Below are 23,070 nucleotides of genomic sequence, written 5' to 3' on the forward strand. Positions count from 1 at the left end.
TTGCATGCCGGGATTTGTAGTCCTTTCTGGTGCGGGGCATGGTGCGCCTGCGCAGAGCAGGGTGCGCTTCCGGGCGCATGCGCGCAGTGGCGGCGCCAGGACCGATTGTGCCGGAACCGCGGTGGCAGAGTTGCGGTCTCTGAGCTCGCCATGGCGGTGCCCCCGGCTGCCATGGGGCCTTCGACGCTGGGCCCAAGCGGGCCGGGTTCGATGGCCCCCTGGTGCTCAATGAGTAGCGGCCCTTCGCGTTACGTGCTCGGGATGCAGGAGCTGTTCCGGGGCCACAGCAAGACGCGCGAGTTCCCCGCGCACAGCGCCAAGGTGCACTCGGTGGCCTGGAGCTGCGACGGGCGTCGCTTGGCCTCGGGGTCCTTCGACAAGACGGCCAGCGTCTTCCTCTTGGAGAAGGACCGGTTGGTGAGCCGCCCGGGCCCGGCCTAGGCCGGAGACAGGGGCATTGATGAATCGAGGTGGGGGTGGGCGAGGGGCAGGGTGGAGGTGGAGTGGAAGGTGAGCGTGAGGGTAGGAGAGGAGGGAGCGAGGAGATGAGGGTGTGTAGGGCCTGTGATGGGGTGGATGGGAAGGGTGTGAGGTGGGGGGAACAGTAGGAAGGCTTCGTGTGGCCGTGAGGAGTGGCCGGGAGCAGTGGTGCTGGTGGTGCTGGTGGTGGGTCCCTGTGGTAGGGAATGATTTGGGTCTTGTGGGTTGAGACATTAGGGTAGAGTGAGGGTGGCGAACCAGGGAAGAGGAGAGAGGGCAGAAGCTCAGAGCAGTTCAGAGTGATCAGGGAGGAGGAAGGGCTTGGAGGGGCTGAGCCCTTGTTGCTAGCGGGAGACCTTGGTTTGAATAAAGGTGGGTTACACAGGCGGGCGGCTGTGTCTGGTGGAAGTGACACGTGGATTCTGTGCTTCCAGGTTAAAGAAAACAATTACCGGGGACATGGGGATAGTGTGGACCAGCTGTGTTGGCATCCAAGTAATCCCGACCTCTTTGTCACGGCATCTGGGGACAAGACCATTCGCATCTGGGATGTGAGGACTACGAAATGCATTGCCACCGTGAACACCAAAGGTGACTGTGCCCAGAGGACAGCAGGAAGATAAGCCTGTGTTCGTTCCGCACCCTCTGATGCTCGCCTTGTATTGCGTATCGGAAGTAATCCAGAGGTGATTTAAAGTAACAGGAGAGTGTGCAAAGGCTCTATGAAATGCCATCGCCTTGTTGTAAGGGACTTACACGTCCATGGGGTTTTGTATCTAGGGGTCCTGGAACCAGTCTCCTGTGGCTGCTCAGGGACCCCCGTGTTTTCCCCTGTGCCTGGCATTTTGCTAAGTCTGGGGTATCCTGAACTGAACAAGATACTGTCCAGCTCCTAGGGCCTCAAGGTTAAGGGGAGGACAGAGACTTGCATGAATAGGACTTGTTCATCTTATAGCATGGTGGACACCCAAGGTGAGACAGGGAAGCCTCCTGGAATTCCAATACAGCTCTGAATGGCTGTAGGAATTTCGTGGCCAGGGTGCAGTGTGTGAGGAGGGAGGCGGTTCCCGGAGGGAACAGCAGGTGCAAAGGCTCTGAGAGGTTAGAAGGGGTGAGGCCCGCATGGCCCTGGCGGCCTGGGAGAACAGGACCAGAGTGGTGTGCAGTACATTTTTGGCCAGGTATTACCTTGTAAATCATGAAACCGTTACTTAATGCTAAGATATTATTGATAGAAGATTTATCAGTGTTTCTTATGCCATTAGGACAGAAAGTTGCCAAATAACCTTGGTACCCCACGATTTTTGAGATGCTTCTTGATACATTTTAAAGTGCATCATAAATATTAAGTTGTGAAAATGTGCATTTTAGAATAAAGGTGATGCAGTTTTTAAATTAATTTTTATTTATTTGAGTGGCAGAGTGACAGAGAAAGGGAGAACATGGGTGAGTGAGAGAGGGCTTCCATCTGTTGGTTCATTCCCCAGATGCCGGTGAAGGCTGGGCAGGAGCCTGGAATACAAGACAGGTCCCTCGTGAGGGTGGCTGGAATAGAGCCGTCACCAGTGCCTTCTGCCGTCGGCATTAGTGAGAAACTAGGGTTCGGAGCCAAAGGCAGGAATCAAACCTGGGCACCCTGGTGGGTGCAGGTGTCTTAACTGTTAGGGTGAGTGCTCACTCCCTGAAGTTCTTGATGGATGTATTCAGCATGGTCACTGGACCCGACTTAGACCTAGAGGTGGAGTGGTGTAGTGCTTGCTTCACACAGCTGGTGACACGTGCGTGATTTAAGTTGTACATGGATGGACATTAAAAATCGGTTATGGATATATTTTGATGTAAAAAGAAAACTAACCTCTAGGATTTATTGTTTAATTGAAACTGTATTTTTGAGTCAAATTTAGGAAAAGTCTTGAATAAAGAGAAGTGTAGCTTTTGGAGTTTGAGACATGATGTAAGAAAGAATAAGGGGCTTTGAGGGCAAATACAGTTTAAATCTTAGTTCTGTGACTTCTGGCTTTGCCACCTTGGCCCATTTTCTTCCATTTCCTCGTGTATAAGATAGGGATAATGACGTGTCCCCTGTGAAGTCCAAGTGGGGTCATTAGCAGATGGCTGCTGGACTCTGACGTGGCCGTGGCCACTCCTTGGTGTAGTGGTAGTTCCCTCTGCTGACCAGGACCTTGGTGAGTGAGCTCTGAGGTCTGTCTGGAACAGCAGAGCCAGCTTCTGGAGGATTATGGGAAACCGATGGTGGTGCTGATTGTCTCTGGGTTCCCAGGGGAGAACATCAACATCTGCTGGAGTCCTGATGGGCAGACCATTGCTGTGGGCAACAAGGATGACGTGGTGACCTTTATTGATGCCAAGACGCACCGTTCCAAAGCGGAGGAGCAGTTCAAGTTTGAGGTCAACGAAATCTCCTGGAACAACGATAATAACATGTTCTTCCTGACCAACGGCAATGGTTGCATCAACATCCTCAGGTGAGGGGTCTGACTTAGGGGACTGTTGTGACCTTGGCGCGGGTGCTGTGGTGGGTACCTGCATGAGGTAGTTGGGAGTCTCTGGAAGGAGTTTACAAGGCAGCTGGTGTAGTAATACAGAATCCTAGCCTCTTCTCACACTTGTTACATTCTCTGAGTCCACGCAGAAACCCCAGGGCGGGTCCTGGTGCTGCTTTGCGTTTGGCAGATGGGCATTTCAGGTTCAGAGAGATCGCATCACTGGGCAGCTCGTGGGCGCTAGCACTGGACACATCTTGAATTGTGTCTAATTTGCACACTTAAAAAGTTCTGACATCAGTAGCACTTTGCAAGAGTGGGTGTTTACGACGCACACCCCCCACTGGGGTACCTGGGGTCTTCAGAATCCAGCTTCCTGCTAATGTGCGCCCTGGGGGGCAGCAGGCGATGGCTCAGCTACTTGGCTTCCTGCCATCCGTTTGGGAGCTTGGGATGAATTTCTGGATTCCAGCTTTGGCCTGGCCCAGCCCTGATTGTTGCAGGCATTTGGAGAGTGAGTTAGTAGAAGGAAGGATACCTTTTCTCTCTCTCCCCTTCCGCCCCTCCCTCCCCTTCCCTCTATCCCTCTCCCTCTGTCTCTCTGCCTTTCAAATAAATAATGAAAAAAAGACCTCTTTCCCTCCAGTGAAGCCATCTCCAACTCCCGTCTCCCTCATTAGAAGCTTATTTTGTGTACTACTTTTTTTTAAAGCTTTTTTTTTCTTTTTTATAGATTTATTGTATTTATTTGAAAGAGTTACACAGAGAGGTAGAGCCAGAGAGATATCTTTGATCTGCTGGTTTACTTCCCAGATGACCACAATGACCAAAGCTGTACTGATCAGGAGCCAGGAGCCAGGAGCTTCTGGGTCTCCCATGTGGATGCAGGGGCCCAAGCACTTGGGCCATCTTCTACCGCTTTCCCAGCCCACAGCAGAGAGCTGGATCGGAACTGGAACAGCCGGGGCTTGAACTGGCGCCCATATGGGATGCCGGTGCTTCAAGCCAGGGCTTTAACCTACTGTGCCACAGCGCCGGCCCCTTGTGTACATCTTGATGTAAGCACTTCTCTGTATTCTGATTTCCATATCTTTCATTAGACTGTAAATCCCATGATGCTGCTCACCTTGTTAGCTGTTGAACCTCTAATGCCCAGCCTGGCACTTGCTTTACATTGTAGGAACTCAGTTAATATTTGTTCTCTAAATGAACAGAACTGTGGAATTGAAAGTCAGGTCTGTGCAAGCCTGTATTTATCCTGGGTGAGCAATGGGAGACGGAGTGAATAAGTCCTGTGATAAAGAGGCCAGGCATTTGCTGTGGGATCTGAAGGGAAGAATGTGTACTGATTATGATGGTTGGAGGAGGCGGCTTCTGAGCTTGGTCTGACAGATGCGTAGGATTCTAAGAAGGAGCAAAAGGGAACTGTGCAGTTGGCAGCAGGGCTGTACGGGCACGATTTTGTTTGGAGAGTAGCTAGGGTTGTGCGAGAGTGGTGGCAGACGGCGCATATGAAGAGAGGGCATGATCGTGGGAGATGAAGTTGAAGTCATTTAGGACTGGGTCGTCAAAGGCCTTGAATTTTATGCTTAGCAACTTGGATTTTATTTTATAGGCAATGAGAATTCTGTAACTTTTTTTTTTTTATAAAAAGCCTTTTTTTGTTAGAAAGCACAGATGCTGAGAAGCACATAAAGCAGATGTGTATCTGAGTGAATTAATGTGCTTCTTACCTGTGTGACTGCACCCAGGGTGAGAGATGGCACTTTCCAGCTGCCCCAGAAGCCCACGAGTGTGTGTGTCTGACCGCTCCCTGCCTCACAAGTAATCGCTGTCATAGTGTTCTTTATAGTTCTGGTTTCCAAATGTGCATTCCTAGATCCTCTGGTTTTGCCAGTTCAAAGAGATATCTTAGGTCTTTTCAGACTTACATTACAGGTGCCCTGTCCCTTTCTTTTCCATGTAACTTAGCTGTTGAAGAACCGGAGTCTGGGCTTTGCTGATTCCCTGTACTTACTTATTTATTGGGTGCTTCACTGAGGAGAGATTTCCTCTCATTCACTGCCTACCATATAGTCCATTTACGAAAGGCAGCCTGAACTTCCTGTGGTCGTCAGAGGAGTTAGTTCTCTGTCACCTCCAAAGATGATCAGTTAGCGGGCCGGCAGTGTGGTGAAGCAGGTTAAGCCACTGCCTATAGCGCCAGCATCCTATATGGGTGCCGGATCAAGTCCTGGCTGCTCCACTTCTGATCCATCTCCCTGCTAATGCACCTGGAAAAGCACAGAAAATGGCCCAAGTGCTTGGGCCCCTGTATCCACATGGGAGACCTGGATGAAGCTCCTGGTTCCTGGCTTCAGCCTGGCCCAGCCCTAGCTGTTGTGGCCATTTGGGGAGTGATCCAGTAGATGCAGTATCTCTCTCTCTCTCTCTCTCTGCTTTTCAAATAAATAAATCTTAAAAAAAATCAATTTTTTAAAGAATTATTATGGATCCATGCATTAAAACATAGTTGATGTATTTCAATTTATTATAATTTCTATGCTTACTGCAGCTCAAATGACCCCATCTTGGCCAATGAGGATCCCTTCAGATTGATTGCTGGATCCTTCTTTTTTTTTTTTTTTTAAGATAGTTTTTATTTATTCACTTTTGTACTTATTTGAAAGGCAGAGAGAGAGAGCGAGTGCTCCAGACCTTACACCCACTGGGTCACTACTCAGCTACTCAAATGCCTGCAATACCTGGGTCAGGCCAAGAGCAGGGACCTAATCTGGGCCCCCATGTGAGTTTCGGGACCCAAGTTCCTGGGCCATAGCCTGCTGCTTCCCAGGGTGCCCATCAGCAGGAAGCGGGGTGTGGGAGCAGAGCCCGGACCCAAACCTAGGCCCTCTGATACAGGATGTGGACATCTCAAGCTGTGTCCTAACCGCTGCACCAAACATCTGCTCTCTGAGTTTTTTCTTGACATAATCCTAGTGGTCTTCTCTTTTGTGCTCTCTGATAGGGTAAGATACTCACAAGTTCATTTGTTCATTTCCTACCCTAGTTTTTTTTAAAATTAGAGGGACAGAGTATGACATATGGAGACGACAGCAAAAGAGAAAGAGAGCACTCCTATCCTGTAGTTCATTCTCCAAATGACCACAATGGCCCGGGCTGGGCCAGACTGAAGCTGGGAGGCAAGAACTCAATCCAGATCTCTTCTGTGGGTGGCAGGAACCTGTTATTTAAGTCGTCAGCCCTGACTCCCAGGGTTTCGGTGACAACAGGAAGCTGGAATCAGGAGACGGAAGGGAGCATTGAACTTAGTGTGATATGGGATGTGCGGGCTTCCTAACTATGCCTTTACTGCTGGACTGGGCCCCCACCCTGCCCCAGACCGTTACTGAGAGAATCCTCTGAAGAAGCCTTGACTGTTTTACCCGGAAATGACATTGTAGCTAGGAATGTCCATTGCTGTTGAGTTGGTCGTTGTTTTTAGGCCTTTCTGGTGGCTGGAGCTAGGAAATTTGTGTGCAGTCACATGCTGCATAGTGAGGTTTCCATCGCCAGTGGACAGTGTGTCCGACAGTGGTCCTGAAAGACTGGATCACTTAGTGGTGGCACGGCCATCTTAGTGGGAGTAAGTCCATGCCATGTTCATCACACGTTGAAATCTGCCAGTGCCTTTCTCAGCATGTAGCCCATCATTGCACGTGATGTGTGACTATATTTTAATAGATAAAGAACCTTGGGAACTCATACTGATAACTTCACATTGAAATTTGAGACTAAAAGAGCTTTTATTAAACCTCTTCTATATCATGAATACATCTCTTTTCCTTCCATATTCTGGTTGCAAGGACACAGATGATAGAATGGTCTCCACTGTATACCATTATTGTCATTATCCCATGTTAAACCTACAAATGTCTCAAAAATATATTACCATTACCACTAATGTGATTACCTAGGTAGATTTTTTGTTTTGCATATGCTGTCCCCATTCTTCCCCCATTGAAGAAAATAGTAGTATATGTTATGAGAGTAGAGACTGTTACATAGAATTCTCTTTTAGCCAGATATAGTTTCACTAAATACTACGTGTTTAATGTTCATCACCAAACCTCATGAGTTGCCAGTCATTTGTGGGTCAGAGTTCTTTCTGTACTTAAGATTTCTTAGGGAGGGCCGGCGCCGCGGCTCACTAGGCTAATCCTCCGCCTGGTGGCGCCGGCACACCGGGTTCTAGTCCCGGTCGGGGCACCGATCCTGTCCCGGTTGCCCCTCTTCCAGGCCAGCTCTCTGCTGTGGCCAGGGAGTGCAGTGGAGGATGGCCCAGGTGCTTGGGCCCTGCACCCCATGGGAGACCAGGAGAAGCACCTGGCTCATGCCTTCGGATCAGCATGGTGCGCCGGCCGCAGCGCGCGGCGGCCATTGGAGGGTGAACCAACAGCAAAAGGAAGACCTTTCTCTCTGTCTCTCTCTCTCACTGTCCACTCTGCCTGTCAAAAAAAAAAAAAGATTTCTTAGGGAGGCCATAGCTGCTGCCTACAGTGCTGGCATTCCATATGGGTGCCAGTTCAGGTCCTGGCTGCTCCACTGCCTATCCAATTGTTTGTTAATATGCCTGGGAAAGTGACAGAAGCTGACCCAAGTGGTAGACTTGTATCAAGCTCCAAGCACCTGGCTTTGGCCTGGTCCAGCCCTGGTTGTTATAGCCATTTGGGGAGTGAACCAGTGGGTGGAAGATCCCTCTCTCTCTCTCCCCCTCACTTTGTAACTCTGCTTTTCAAATAAATTAAATAAATCTGTGCTTTTTTTTAATTGTTTTTTTTGACAGGCAGAGTGGATAGTGAGAGAGAGATAGAGACAGAGAGAAAGGTCTTCCTTTTTGCCGTTGGTTCACCCTCCAATGGCCGCTGCGGCCGGCGCATTGCACTGATCCGAAGCCAGGAGCCAGGTGCTTCTCCTGGTCTCCCATGCGGGTGCAGGGCCCACGCACTTGGGCCATCCTCCACTGCACTCCCGGGCCATAGCAGAGAGCTGGCTTGGAAGAGGGGCAACTGGGATAGAATCCGGCACCCCAACCGGGACTAGAACCCGGTGTGCCGGCGCCACAAGGCGGAGGATTAGCCTGTTAAGCCATGGCGCCGGCCTTTTTTTTTTAACTTTCATTTAATGAATATAATTTCCAAAGTACAGCTTATGGATTACAATGGCTTTTCCCCCCCATAACTTCCCTCCCACCTGCAACCCTCCTATCTCCCGCTCCCTCTCCCCTTCCATTCACATCAAGATTCATTTTCAATTCTCTTTATGTACAGAAGATCAGTTTGCACCCACACAGAAACACAAAGTGAAAAATACTGTTTGAGTACTAGTTATAGCATTAAATCATGATGTACAGCACATTAAGGACAGAGATCCTACATGGGGAGTAAGTGCACAGTGACTCCTGTTGTTGATTTAACAATTGACACTCTTATTTATGACATCAGGAATCACCTGAGGCTCTTGTCATGAGCTGCCAAGGCTATGGAAGCCTCTTGAGTTCACAAACTCCGATCTTATTTAGACAAGGTCATAGTCACAGTGGAAGTTCTCTCCTCCCTTCACAGAAAGGTATCTCCTTCTTTGATGGCCTGTTCTTTCCACTGGGATCTCACTCGCGGAGATCTTTCATTTAGTTGTGGTTGTTTTTTTTTTTTTTTTTTTTTTTTTGCCATAGTGTCTTGGCTTTCCATGTAAAGGAGTACATTTATCAGAAGGATAAGAGGGTGGGCTTTTGGCCCAGTGGAAACTGGTTAAGACACCCACATGCAGTATCGGAGAGCCTGGGTTCAAGTCCTGACGCCACCCTTTTTTTTTTTTTTTTAAATATTTATTTGAGAGGCGACGGGGGGAGGGGGGGCGGGGAGGTCTTCCATCCGCTGGTTCACTCCTCAGATACAATAGCCGGAGCTGCGCCAATATGAAGCCAGGAGCCAGGAGCTTCTGGGTCTCCCGTGCAGGTGCAGGGGCCCAAGAACCCAGGCCATAGCAGAGAGCTGGATGGGAAGTAGAGCATCCAGGACTCAAACTGGCGCCCATATGGGATGCTGGCACCACAGGTGGCAGCTTTACCCGCTACGCCACAGTGCCAGCCCCCTGACTCCACTCTTGATCCCAGCTTCTTGCTAAGGTGCACCTCAGGAGACAGCAGGTTATATTACTCAAATAGTTGGGTTCCTGACAGTGGCTTGGGCGACCTGAACTGAGTTCTTGGTTCTTAGACTCAGCCGTTGAGGGTGTTTGGGGAGGGAGCCCAGCAAATGGGAGTGCTTGTTCCCTCTCTCTGTCTCTCTCCACCTCTCAAAACATACAGGTGCTTTAGTATGCTTGCTTGTATGTATACGTGGTAGTTTTGCTGGATATAGAAATGTGACTCATACTTTCTTGCTTCTGTTGGTCCCTTTTCTTTTTTTTTTTTAAAAATTTTTTTTTTTTTTTGACAGGCAGAGTGGACAGTGAGAGAGAGACAGAGAGAAAGGTCTTTCTTTTGCCGTTGGTTCACCCTCCAATGGCCGCCGCGGTAGCGCGCTGCGGCTGGCGCACCGCGCTGATCCGATGGCAGGAAACAGGTGCTTCTCCTGGTCTCCCATGGGGTGCAGGGCCCAAGGACTTGGGCCATCCTCCACTGCACTCCCTGGCCACAGCAGAGAGCTGGCCTGGAAGAGGGGCAACCGGGATAGAATCAGGCGCCCCAACCGGGACTAGAACCTGGTGTGCTGGCGCCGCAAGGCGGAGGATTAGCCTAGTGAGCCGCGGCGCCGGCCCGTTCCCTTTTCTTTTGACATAAAATGTTGCTGTCCAAAAGTCGGATGATATTCTAGTATTCTCTTTCTTTGAAGCCAGGTAATTTTTCTGGTCTGTATCTTGCTGTGAGAGGGGCTGGGTTCACATTCTCAGGGAGGCCTTGTGCTCGTCCAGTATGTGGTTTGAATCCTTGTATTTCAGGAGAGCTTTCTTGAATTACAGCTTCTGGAACTATTCAGTTCCCTCGTTTGCCTCTCCCCCTCCGTGTTTCCTGTTGCTGTCTTAGAGCCGCAGTGCCCTTCTGCAGTGTGACTGCTGCGTGTCTTGTGTCTCAGCTACCCAGAACTGAAGCCTGTGCAGTCCATCAATGCCCATCCCTCCAACTGCATCTGCATCAAGTTTGACCCCATGGGGAAGTACTTCGCTACAGGGAGTGCAGACGCCTTGGTCAGCCTGTGGGATGTGGACGAGTTAGTGTGTGTCCGGTGCTTTTCCAGGTAAGCCATTCTGCCAGCACTTCCCTGGCTGGGTGAATTAGTCGATTTCATCCTGGGTGGGAGTGTGTAGCCTCCTGGTGGGTGATTCTGCTGTCTGTCTGCCCCGTGCTGTAGGCTGGATTGGCCCGTGAGGACTCTCAGTTTCAGTCATGATGGGAAAATGCTGGCATCTGCATCGGAAGATCATTTTATCGACATCGCTGAAGTAGAGACAGGTAATGCAACAAGCATGCTGTGTCTCGTCCCTGGCCTCAGGACTTCCCCTGGCTCTGCATAGCACTGCTTCTCCGGCGTTCCCAGCCGTGACTTTGTCCCTTAAGATCAGTCTGTTTGTTAGGACTGCCAGAGCCAGGCCATGAGAGAGCAGAGGGTTCGGAAGAAACAGGTCTGAAGGAGAGTGATTTAGGAAAATATTTCACATTGTATTAGCTTTTAATTCTTCCATTATGGTGCAGTTTTTAGAATTCAGAAAATAGGAGGAAGAAGAAAGCATGCCCTGTTGCCCCACCATCTAAATACGCCCCTTTAAAACAGCGGGTATGTTTCTCTCTGTGTTTACATGGAAGGTTGAAAAAGAAAGCCTTTTTAAAAATAATTTCAGGAATTACCAAAGTTTTTGTTTGAAAAACAACAAAACCTGTTAAAGATAGGGAAATAAGAAGCATATTCATTTTACAGAATAATTCCCTTTCGATTTGTGTTTAAATGTGGCTGTATTATTTTTGGAGATAGGTGATACTCTTCCTAACAGTTCAGAACTGTAGAGGAAACTTCCAAGAAGACAGTGAAACACTTGAAATTCCACCGTGTGGAGAGGGGTGCGGTGATGCTGCCGTTAGCACACTGGGAAGCGGGGGTGGCCGGGCAGGGCCTCTCTGCCACCCTGCGTCTGCGTGGTGCAGTCAGAGGCACTCTCCTGCTGCGCTGGGACCTGCCCGTCCGCCTGGCTCCCGGCAGGGCATCAGCTTCTGCCGAAGGCGGAGGCACCTGAATTCCACCTGGTCACTTTTAACGGGGTGTCGAACTCCATTGAATGTGCCAGAATGTGCTTAACTCTTCCTGTCTGGTGGCCTCTGGCCCTTGCGCTGCTGTCAACGATGAGGGGAGGAGCATCGGTCACATCCATCCCGTGCTTCATGTTGCACGTGTGAGCCTCCTGAGTGCTGGGCTGGGTTGCTGCATCCTCGGTGCTCGCGTTTTGTGGTCCAGTCTGCGTGCACAAAGGTGATTTCAATGTGGCTCTTAGAGGCGTGCAGGGATGCGTGTGTGCTTCCACCGTTGTGTGAGTTTCTTTTCCCTGCTAATGGGTAATACAGGATTTCATTCACACGCACCCTTTCAGGACTATATCAGATGCGGCCGTGTTACTTTTTCTAACTAGTTCAGCAAAATACCTTTTACACTTGATCTTAGCCAAAAGGCCAAGAAGCGATAGCAAACTACTTTCTAACATTTAAAAAATTTTCTCTGTAACCCAGGTTAAAACTTAAAAGCAAAACAAATACTGAAGGAAAACACAATTACATTCTTTACATTATAGTAATGTGTACATGGGAAGTGGTCTGAATTTTCCCTGTGAAGGGAACAATTGGGCTGTGACACAGTCATATCACGGTGCACCTAGCTGTGTATGTGCTGAAGCTGCAGACCTGCAAGTCGTGTTGCTGACTGAGCAAAGCAGGTTGGCCAGGCTGTGCTTGAGTCGTGTTCCTATGTAGGTAAAGAGCTAAAGCTGAATTGACAGAACAACTTTTGGAAGAATTTATATTGTTCTTAGAAAGTTGAGAGAAGACTGTGCAATAGGGAAAAGGGTCAATTTTAAATTGTTCATTTAAATATTATTACTGAAACTGAGTAAACAAAATGAAAGGTTGAGTTCCTTCATTTCGAGGACACAGAAAGCACACGTGGTCAGGGGCTGCTGTGTTGGACAGATGGAACTGTCCAAGTAGGTTCCATCCTGATTTCTGTTGTGGAGCTCTGCTTTCATACCCTGGAACTCTGACTTGTATGCAGTAGGCATATATTTGCGAATTAAGAGTGGTAGGTGCTCATTATAGAGTAGTTGGAAAATGCTGGAAATACAGAAAAGAAATTAACCGTCACTCATAGGTCTGTAATTAGGAGATAATCATTGCTGATATTATGATATATTTCCTTCAGGTATTTTTCTTCTTTTAAAAAAAGTCATCTTGCTTGCTTGCTTATTTACTTATTTTTGAGAGACAGACAGACAGAGACTTCCATCTGCTGGTTTACTCCCCAAATGGTCACAGTAGCTGGGCTTGGACTAGGCCAGAGGAGGGAGACAGGGACTCTGTCTCCCACATCCCAGATGGCAGGAATCCAGCTACTTGGGCCTTGCCAGGGTGTGTGTCAGCAGGAAGCTGGACTCAAGCAGACCTGGGACTGGAACCGGCCCTCCAGTGTGTGGTCTGGGCATCCCAAGTGGCATTGTAATTGCTACACCATGTTTCCACCTTGGACTTATTTTTTTGAGATAGAGAGACAGAAACAGACAGAGCTCACATTTGCTGGTTCATTTCCCAAATGTTTGCAGAGGCTGGGGCTGGCCTAGGCTGAAGCCTGGAGCTTGGAGCCTGGAACTCAGTTTACGTCTCCCTTGTGCTTGGCAGGGACCCAGTCACTTGAGCCATTATTTGCTTGGGTGTGCGTTAGCAGGAAGCTGGCATTAGGAATGGAGCCAAGACACTAGCCCAGGCTCTCATGGGCTGTGGCATCCTAAGCTACACCTGAATTGTGAGGCCAAACACTGCACCCTTTTAGGGCCTCTTTTCCCCTCTCTATTTGTATTTTTTTGCTGTTGGAATCGTGAGACATAATTTTGCATCTAAGAGTTTACAGGCATATTTTTAATGGTTCAATTTAAAACCAAGAAAAATTAATTCATTTTATCCTGATGTCATATTTACCAGAAGCTCATTTTAAAATAATCCAGCTATTTTAGCATTTGAGACATACCATAACTGCTGCATCTGTTTGTCTAGACTTCGGTGGTCTGAAGTAGTAATGTGATAGTAATAGTAATAGCACTCTAATTCAGAGATGAAACTCTAATACCTTATCAAGGTGCTTATGCGTGTGAGGCCACGTGGTTACTTGGGAAGCATTTAGAAGGCCTCTTCAAGTCTAGTGTGGTTTTTTTTGAACTGCACAGACTTCTTTATTTTAGCCAATCCGATAACAAAGGACATGGAGTTAAAGGTCTCAAGAGAAATAAAAGAGATGTAGCAGCCACAGAAGCACTCTTCATGTCTGTGTGAGTCAGACGTTTGTTCAGACAAAGCTGCAGACAGCCAGATGCTGGCATTGTGGAGAATTTCTGCTAGGGAAAACGTGACCTGTCCCCGGAGCAGAGTTCTGTAAAGTCTCTTATGTATTTATATATGTCTAAATACCCACAAATGAATATAAATATATATTTAATAGCTTTATTGAGATGTAATCTGCCTACCATAGTTGACCAGTTTGAAGTATACTGTTTCATGTGTGCTGCCTGTATTTATTTTTTAAAAATATATTTATTTGAAAGGCAGAGTGACAGGGAGAGGGAGGGAGAGAGATCTTCTGCCTGCTGCTGGTTCACTCCCCGAATGGCCGCAATGGCCAGGACTGGACCAGGCCAAAGCCAGGAGCCAGGAGCTTCTTCCAGATCTCCCAGGTGGCAGGACAGGGATCCCAAGTACTTGGGCCATCTTCCACTGCATTTCCCAGGTACATTAGTAAGGAGCTGGATTGGAAATGGAACAGCCTGGACTCAAACCAGTGCTCATATGGGATGATAGTGTCACAGGCAGCACCATGGCTCCGACCCCTGTATTTTTATATTAATACCAAACCAAACTGTAAGCATTTTACTGTGTTGATTGTAACCCTGATAAAAGTTAATCAGAACTAAAAGAATAGATCATGTGTAATTTCAATAAGTTGGAGAAATAAAGCTTTTGAAAAAGAAAAACCCATTTGGGAGGCATCGTTCAGTAGGAAGATCTGTGCTGTGGAAACAGACTGATTTGTGTGCTGAGCCTGCTGCTTGCTTGCAGTGTGGCTGTGCTGTCATTTTACACAGTGAGGTTTCAGATTCTGTGCCTTGCTGGGTTCCACTGGTGTTCCCTGAACCGTCTGGTGCTTGAGGTGTTCAGCGAAGGAAGCTGCTCACGTTCTCCCGGGGCCAGGAGGTGCTGGGCGGGGGCTTCTCCGCTGCTTGCCCTCGCATCCTGCTGCCCTGTGGCCTTGCCTCAGAGTGCTCCTCCGGCAGGTGACCTCGTGACTGTGCCTGTCGCAGAGGGGGACATGGCCTAGAAGAGTTCACCTCGGTAAGTACTGAGTGTCGCCTCTACTGTTAACTCACCGAGTTCTTCTCTGTTGGCTCCTGTAGGGGACAAGCTGTGGGAGGTGCAGTGTGAGTCCCCGACCTTCACTGTGGCCTGGCACCCCAAAAGGCCCCTGCTGGCCTTTGCCTGTGATGACAAAGATGGCAAATACGACAGCAGCCGGGAAGCTGGGACTGTGAAGCTGTTTGGGCTCCCGAATGATTCCTGAGCGGAGGCCCCGGCAGAGGCTGGCCGGCCTGTGTGGGGCTTGGTCTGCTGCGTGGAGCTGGTGGGCGCCCTAAATGTTTGTAAATTGGTGTGAGTTGTGAAACGTCTTGTCAGGCGCCTGCTCCAGAGCCCTTTCTGTTGTGTGTGTGTTTGCTGTTTCCATCCTTTGCCCCCGCCACCATCGCTCAGCTAATGAGGACTCTGCGGGCTGGGGATGACCCCGCACAGCGCGGCCTCTGAGGACCTTCCGTCTTCCCTGCTTTGGGTAGATTTTGTGGAGCTTACTGTTGCTGGGACAGTGCCTGCTGTGGACAGAGGGGTTGGGAACAGTGGGATGGGATGGAGGGTTTTTAATAATTACAAAATATGTATAATTTTGAGAACTGAACATTTAATAAAAGTTTTTAAAATGGGACCTCTAGGACTTTGATAGTTAAAGTATTACAGGGAGATGTTGCAGTTTTGTGTTTTTAAAATCTCAGAGTGTAATTTATTTATTTATTTATTTTAAGATTTATTGATGTATTTGAAAGGCAGAGTTGAAGAGAAGGAGAGATCTTCCATCCACCGATTCACTCCCCAGATGGCTGCGACAGCTGAAACTGGGTCAGGCTGAAGCCAGGAGCCAGAAGCTTCTTCTAGGTCTCCCATGTAGGTGGCAGGGGCCTACACATTTAGGCCATCTTCCGCCACTTTCCCAGGCATATTAGCAGGGAGCTTAATTGGAAGTGGATCGTCTGGTACTCGAACTGGCGCCCATGTGGGATGCCAACATGATAGGCCTTGGCTTAATCCAGCGTGCCACAGCGCCGGCCCCTTAAGTATTTTGATTTTTTTTTTTTTTTTTAAGATTTTTGTTTATTTGAGAGGTAAGAGTTACAGACAGAGAAGAGGGAGAGACAGAGAGAAAGGTGTTCCATCTACTGGTTCACTCCCCAAATGGCTACACCAGCCAGAACTGAGCCAGTCTGAAGCCAGGAGCTTCTTCTGGGTCCCCCCTGTGGATGCAGGGGCTCAAGCACTTAGGCCATCTTCTACTGCTTTCCCAGGTCACAAGTAGAGAGATGGATCTGAAGTGGAGGAGCCAGGCCAAGAACTGGCGCCCATATGGGATGCTGGCACCACAGGCAGAGGCTTAGCCTACTGGCCCCTGATTTTGTTTTTGAATGCCCTGAGCAAGAGCCCTCTGAAACGTAGGAACAGCATAAAGGGCATGGTCTCTGGCAGGCCTTACAGGTCATCAGTCACTGGCCTCATTGTACAAAAGACTTACAGAAAATATATGACACAGTCTGAAGCAGGCAGTAGAATAGAGGTAAGAAATACAAACTCGTGGTAAGAGAAGTACAAATTAGACGAGGGAGTGAAGGCTAGTGAAATTAAACGGCAGCCTGGGAAGAATGAGGCTGTAACTGAATGGCTGAGCTAAAATTGTGGCTCCGCTCCCCAGAGTCAGGTGAAGCGGGCGTGGGAGCCAGCTGGTTACTAACCAGAGAGACACTTGCAGAAGTCCAGCAGGGAGAAGGAAGGCTGCGTTAGGGAGAGGCTGAGGGATGGAGGGGAGGGGATCTGCCTTCCCTGCGGCCCGAAGTCCTCCGGGAAAGCAAAGCATTGTGACTTCTTACCTCTCAACCAAGTGGCCCAGGTCAGGGCTTCTCACTGATGAGCGATGTTTGAACTTCACTGTATTTTTTTTTTTTTTTTTTGGACAGGCAGAGTGGATAGTGAGAGAGAGACAGAGAGAAAGGTCTTCCTTTTTGCCGTTGGTTCACTCTCCAATGGCCGCTGCTGCCGGCGCATCTCGCTGATCCGAAGCCAGGAGCCAGGTGCTTATCCTGGTCTCCCTTGCAGGTGCAGGGCCCAAACACTTGGGCCATCCTCCACTGCCTTCCCGGGCCATAGCAGAGAGTTGGCCTGGAAGAGGGGCAACCGGGATAGAATCCGGCACCCCAACCGGGACTAGAACCTGGTGTGCCGGCGCCGCAAGGCGGAGGATTAGCCTGTTAGGCCATGGTGCCGGCGAACTTCACTGTATTTTAATGATTTTTGTCCATAAAGAAAATGAAAATATACCTCAGTAAGTGATATTCATAACAGGTAGGTGAAATACAAGTCACTTCCCTGACAACAGGAGATAGCTACTGTTAGCATTTTGGTGTCTGTCCTTCTAGAAGTTGTCCTGTGCCCGTATCTAGACGTAAAAACATGTTCCTCTTCATGGACATCTAGAAGGTAAACAAGTCAGACATGACGAGCTAGGTTAGTATGGTGCTGGCACAGTGCCGGCAGCGGTACACACGTGCCGGTTCTATTAGGACCTTGTTAGTGGCGCTCCCTGCCTGAACTGTGTGTGGTGTGCACTTTGCATCAGCTGCACTCAGCTCCTGCAGCAGCCTTCCGAGGAGGGGGTTCAGTGCTGTTATCCAGCAGGTGATGCTCACTTCTAGATTTTTCTTAAAGGCCTGTGTGCCTTCTGTTGCATGGGCTACTCTTTCTGCAAGTATTGCCATTCTCGTTTCACAGATGTGTGAACTGTGTCTGAAAAATCAGCTGTTGGCTCAGATTCCTGAATGACGCAATGAACCTGACCTTGAGGCTTAGCCCCCCAAATAGCCTCTGTCTCCCACCTTCCTTGAAGAATTGACTTTTCAGTTGCAAACCAACTTGTCACCTCATGTCACAAGTTCAGTGTTGCTCCTGTCACTTGAAATTAGCTTAGTTGTGTGGTGCCGTAGGTGCCTGTCAGTCCAGTAGTCGCTGCCGTAGGTTTACGCCCGTGAGCCTTGGAGCCTGATGCTGAGGGTTGGGTGTGCATGCCAATGTTTGGTTCCTCAGACAGAAGCGAACAGGGGAGGTGAGCCCTATCCTCAGGAAGGGAGCAGAGACTGCAGGCTGCACTGCACCTCGGGAACGCCTGCACGTGGGTAAAGTGTTGCCTTTGTGTCTCTCACACTGGTGCAGTGAAGTTGCTTTCTTGGCAGGAACCAGCCTCGCGTCCCTGCTGCAGGAGTGCTTTACATGAATCTTCTCTCCTCGTCCATGAAATCAGGGTCATGAATCCCCATCGCTGTGGGTTGTGAGAAGAAGGGAACCAGCGAGAGTATTTGTGAAGTACCTAGCACAGCACCTGGCGTGGGGGAGATGCTGCTGAGTCCCTCCTGTGTGTGACCTGGGCAGCCCCTCGGGAGCACACAGGGACGGGCACCAGTTACTCGGCTTCCTTGGCTTCAGTGTCCCAGCCCAGTGAGCCACGTGAATCATTGCAGGAGTAGGTGCTCTGGTCTATAGAAAGGTTGTGGGCCGTCTCTGTGGCACAATGGGTTAAGCTACCGCCTGTGACACAGCATCCCTGTGAGTGCTGGTTCGAGTCCCAGCTGCTCCACTTCCAATCCAGCTCTTTGCGAATGCACCTCGGAAAGCAGTGGATGATGGCCCAAGTGCTTGGGTCCCTGCACCTGCTTGGGAGACCCAGATGAAGCTCCTGGTTCCTGACTTCAGCCTGGCCCAGCCCTGGTCACTGTGGCCATCTGGGGAGTGAACCAGCAGGTGGAAGATCTTGCCTCTGTAAAGATTCCTGCTGCCATTGTTCAGAACTGCAGGCCAAGGGCTGGTGTGGGCAAAGGCAAGGGGACCGAGCCGGCCCAGTGTGGGGTGGGCATGGAGCGGGGGAGGCAGAGTGTGCACGCACTTCCCTCTAACAGTCCTTGCAAAGCAGACCACACTTCCGGGCCCTTCTGCCTGGTCAGTTTAACCCATCCCTTTACAGGCTGTGGCTACTTGAGGATGCTCTTGGCTTTGGCCTCTCTCTTGGGTCCTCTGCCACTAATACTAGGGTCACAGAGAAGGAGGTGGAGACTGGGGAGTGCTCCTGAGGGCTTTGAGTGAGAGCTGGGTTGCTCGATCTCAAGGCAGATCCGGTACTGGGAAATGTAAGTGTATTCAGATACTAGAGCCCACTAGTGTGGGAGCCTGGTCCAGCTTCCTAATTTGGCCTTACTTGGCTTGGAAGTGTGTGGGTTGTGCTGTCAGATGGCCTGGGGCCTCCTGCTTGCTGGCTCCCTGAGCTCAGGCCCTTGTTCTGGGTGGGGCCCACAGGTGAGGAGTAAGTGCCAGCCTTATGCTCAGTACCAGGGAGGTGCACACACAGTGTGGGAGGTGCCCTGCCTCCAACCCCAGCTTCCTGTGGAGTTAAAGGAAGGGTGACAGGAGGGCTGGCTGTCAGGATGGTTGGGGCCATCCACAGAGGGGCCTTTGATGGCAGCTGAGAATTGATGGGAGCAGCACAGAAGCCTGGCTGAATGGGGAGAGTGGGAGAAGCAGCACAGCGCGGTGCGAAGCTTCTCCAGCTCAGATGCTTCTGACGCCCCTGGCAGGCCTGGCAAGCACGCATTGCAAAAGGTTCTGCTCCAGCTCTCTTAGTCCTCCTCTCCGCCCCCCGCCCCACTGGAGTCAAGGGTCTGAGAATCAGAATTTGTAGCAGAGGCCCAGGGAGACACTGCCGCTGGGATGGTTGCTGGTGAATTGGTTGGGTCCATGGGCCAGGCCCAGATGCTGCTGGGTTTACGCTTTTCATCTCGCACAGGTCCCCGTTTGGCCAGGTCCTCTTTGTGAGCTTCTGTGAACAGGATGACGCCTGTTCCTCACGGATGTTGTGAGGGATCCCTGAGCTGGGTGTGTGTAGCCATTGGCATGGTCTCCCTGAGCAGGCTCAGCGAGGAGCCACTTGCAGAAGTCCAGCAGAGATGAAGGAAGGCTGGATCAGGCAGTGGCTGAGGATGGAGGGAAGGGGATCTGCTTTCCCCAGGCCTGAAGTCCTGTGAGCTTTCACCTCCTTCCAGCAGAGGGAACTGTGTGACCACTAGAGGGCAGCGGAGCCAAGGCCGTGGCTCGAACGCTGTGCTCCGGAGGCTGAGGCCGGACTGTGCGTTCCGCTTTTATTCCCTGTTCCGAAGCCTATTGTGTGTTGGCATTGGACCGTCCCCTCCCTCCTTGCTCTGTGTGCTTGCTGACGTCTTTGGGAAACACTTCACATCGCAGGGCTCCTCTGTGGCCCGGGGATTAGCAGTGGCTGAAGCGTGCAGGTTTCTGGCAGGTGTGTTTTTGTCTCAAGGGCACAGGCATCGCCGCTCCTGGGGGCCTGCTCACTGCATCTCAGCAGAGCCCGCGAGGAACTACCGCTGCTCTTCTGCCAGTTCAGAGTCGGGGCCTGTTCCATCCTGCATTCCGCCCCCGCTTCCCAGCCCTCGCCGGCACCCTTTGATCCTGTGGGTGGAGAAATAAAGGGAACTCGAATCCTTAATCCATCTTGAAGCCCGGCTGGGGGCAGGGCTTTTTAGGGCCCCGGTAAACAGTACTGGTTGAATCATTTCAGACAGGTGCAAGCTCCCTTTCAAGGTCGTAGAATGGGAAGGAAGAGACTTGAAGCACGTCTGTAATATCGCAGGGTGTGCCTTGTGCCAAGCACTGGACGTTGACTTGATTCCATAATAATGATAAAATTGGTACCTGCCAGGGACAGCAACCTCCGCTCACTGATTGTATGGTATGGGCCAGGCCAGGTGCAGAGTGATTTTCACACTGTGACTTTTCCAGCCGCAGTGGCTGTCTTCGAGGTGTTAAATTCTGGAGATACCGAGGCTGAGGGAGGTCGCAGGAGTAGACATGGGGTCAGAGAATGGTTCTGTCGCAAGTACAAATCGTGTGTTTGACCCCACAGCCCGATATCGGGCTAAGGTGATTCCATTGTTAGCCCCGTTCTTTCTAGAAGTGGGAATGACAGGTGTCAGAGAGGAGAAGGCCAGGGTGGTGATGCAACAGCCTGGTAAGCACTGGTGATCTGGAGCAGCCTGTACCTGTTAAGAGCGTGGGTTTGGAGCCACATTGCCCGGGTTCAAACCCTGGCTCTTTGACTTGACTTTCTGTGACCTTGGGAAGATTCTTTGATGCCTGAGCCCTAGTCTCATTTGTAAAACAGGATAATAATAGTAGCCACCTATTGGTTTGTTCTGAGTAAAGTGCTTAGATCAGTCCCTGGCACAAAGTACGACCTCAGGAAACAGCAGTAATTATTATTATCATCATTATTATTATGTTATTTTCACCTCTGTATTCTCAGTGTTGGCAAGTATGAGGGATAGGAGGATGTGCTTTTTCTTTTAAGATTTATTTAATATATTTGTTTGAAAGGCAAAATGACAGAGGAGGGGAGGAATGGAGAGAGAGAGAGAGAGAGATTTCCCATCTGATGGCTCACTCCCCAAATGGTCACAACAGCCAGGTCTGGGCCAGGCTGAAGCCAAAAGCTAGGAACTCCATCCTCCTCTCTCATATCAGTGGCAGGGGCCCAAGTACTCGAGCCATCCTCCACTGCCTTCCCAGGAGCGTTAGTAGGAAGTTGGATCGGAATTGGCACTCTGGTGTGGGATGAGGTGTCGCAGGTGGCAACTTAACCTGGTTTGCCACAATGCCAGTCTTGAATGTTTATTGAATGAAATGATCCCTTAGGTTTAGAAGATATTTTCAGGTCTCTGGAGGGTGCCAGATGCCAGCATGATAAAAAATGAATCCATTCTGGACCCTCCACTCAGACCTCCTCAGGCTGCCAGGAGCGGTCAGACGTGGGCTGGCTACTGTGGAGGCAGGGGTGGTCATGGAGCTCCTGTGTGTGGACCAGAGCAAGTTTGGACTGGGGTGGGGACTGTGAGCCAGTTTCTGAGGCTGTGGCTTTTGCCTTAGGCCTTGAAAGATGGGCGGGGGAGAAGCATGTGAGTGGGCTGGGCCAGAGAATCAGGCTTCTCTTGAGCCTAGTGTAACTTCACCTTCTAAAAGCACCAATGAGTCCAGTTGGGTTTTTATTCATTCAACAAATATCCAACGTGGTGGAGTCATGCTGAGACAGAGCCATAGCTTTGGCCTAGTCCTTGCCCTCAGGAACTTCAGGTCGAATGAGACAAGAGCCAAGGATTTGAGTGATGATATCTGAGTGTGGTGAGGTCAGCAGTATTGGATTGGAGCCTCTTAGATGCCTCCAAGAGACACTTGAATCAAATTCCCTGGCTTAGATATGTAGAATGGACAAAGTACTTCAAAAAGTTTGTGGAAAATTGAATGACAAGATAGTTTTATTTTGATGCAAAAATTTTGAAATCTATACATACAAGTGTGTTTGAAATGTTCATGAAAAATGTATATTATGAAAGAACTTTGCATGGGATTTGGTTTTTTTTTGCACCAAAATAAACTTATCTTTCCATTCCATTTTCCATGAATGTTTGAAATACCTTTGCATTCAGGTATGGCTTGACCCAGAGTCTCAAACGATGTCCTCCAGGAGCCATTTCTTATCCCTGCTTCTTGGTGGCCTCACACTTTGTCAGGCTCTCCATTTATGTGCCACAAATGGCACTCAGCAGCTCCCAGCTTCCCCATTACCAGCTCAGAAATCCTAGCAAAACAACGGTGACCTGTCTTGGTGGTTTCCTGTAGCATGGTGGGGCTGAGACTCCGTGGACATCTTCAGTCGCGTGTATTCCTCTTTCCACCCTTGTTGGGGGCAAGAGAACACAGGGAGTGTCAGCTCCGCCAGATCACAGGACGAGGCGGTGGCTCATGGCGTGAGCTGAAAATGCACAGAGAAAGCAGACATCAGAGGTCAGTAGAGGCAAAGCCCAAAGATGTCCCCTCCAGCTACCACGTGGTCACATAATTCACCCACCAAGAGCCTGGCCTGGGCCTCCGGTTCCCAGGAACGGAGTCCCAGTCCCACCGTTTACCTTTTACGTGCCCATGGCTGGGTCGCTTTGCCTGTCAGCCTGAGTCCCGGTGTCCCCATTGTTGGCCTGAATCAGCGTGAAAGCATGTTGCCCGGGGCCTGGCGGGCTCTGGCGGGAGTGGCTGGAGTGACGGGTCTGGATTGTGGTGTGGACGGTTCCAGGGAGCTGTCCACAGAGAGGCAGTGGGCACGGCCGAGAGGGCCAAACTTCCCTGGGATGCAGGCCTCAGTTTGCCGGTAAGGAGGCCGTCTACAGACAGGCCTGGCACGTGTCGGTCGGCAGCGAATGGCGCAGTTCCTCCTGAGTGTGCCAGGAGTCCGGGAGTGACTGTATCAGGGCACACCATGTGCTCTCTGGACAAAGCCCATCCTTTGGGTAGAGGGCACGTTTGGCCAGCAGCCAGTGGCCTGGGAAGGCTTTGTTTGCCTGGTCCTTCCCCCGTTCCTCTCAGCTCGGGGTGGGGGTGGCCTCCTCG

At 50.1% G+C, this 23,070-nt stretch overlaps 1 protein-coding gene across 1 annotated transcript; it reads left to right on the forward strand.

The window, feature by feature from the left end:
* The first annotated feature begins 96 nt into the window (after window positions 1-96).
* On the forward strand, window positions 97-15,232 carry THOC3 (THO complex subunit 3). The gene is made up of 6 exons (XM_062188667.1): window positions 97-417; window positions 915-1,071; window positions 2,762-2,966; window positions 10,100-10,261; window positions 10,376-10,476; window positions 14,661-15,232. Exons 1-6 carry the CDS (start codon window positions 151-153, stop codon window positions 14,822-14,824), a joined length of 1,056 nt encoding a protein of 351 aa, XP_062044651.1. The 5' UTR covers window positions 97-150; the 3' UTR covers window positions 14,825-15,232.
* Window positions 15,233-23,070: the final 7,838 nt, after the last annotated feature.

This window comes from Lepus europaeus, chromosome 4 (genome assembly GCF_033115175.1).
Source record: "Lepus europaeus isolate LE1 chromosome 4, mLepTim1.pri, whole genome shotgun sequence".
NCBI classification, from domain to species: domain Eukaryota; kingdom Metazoa; phylum Chordata; class Mammalia; order Lagomorpha; family Leporidae; genus Lepus; species Lepus europaeus.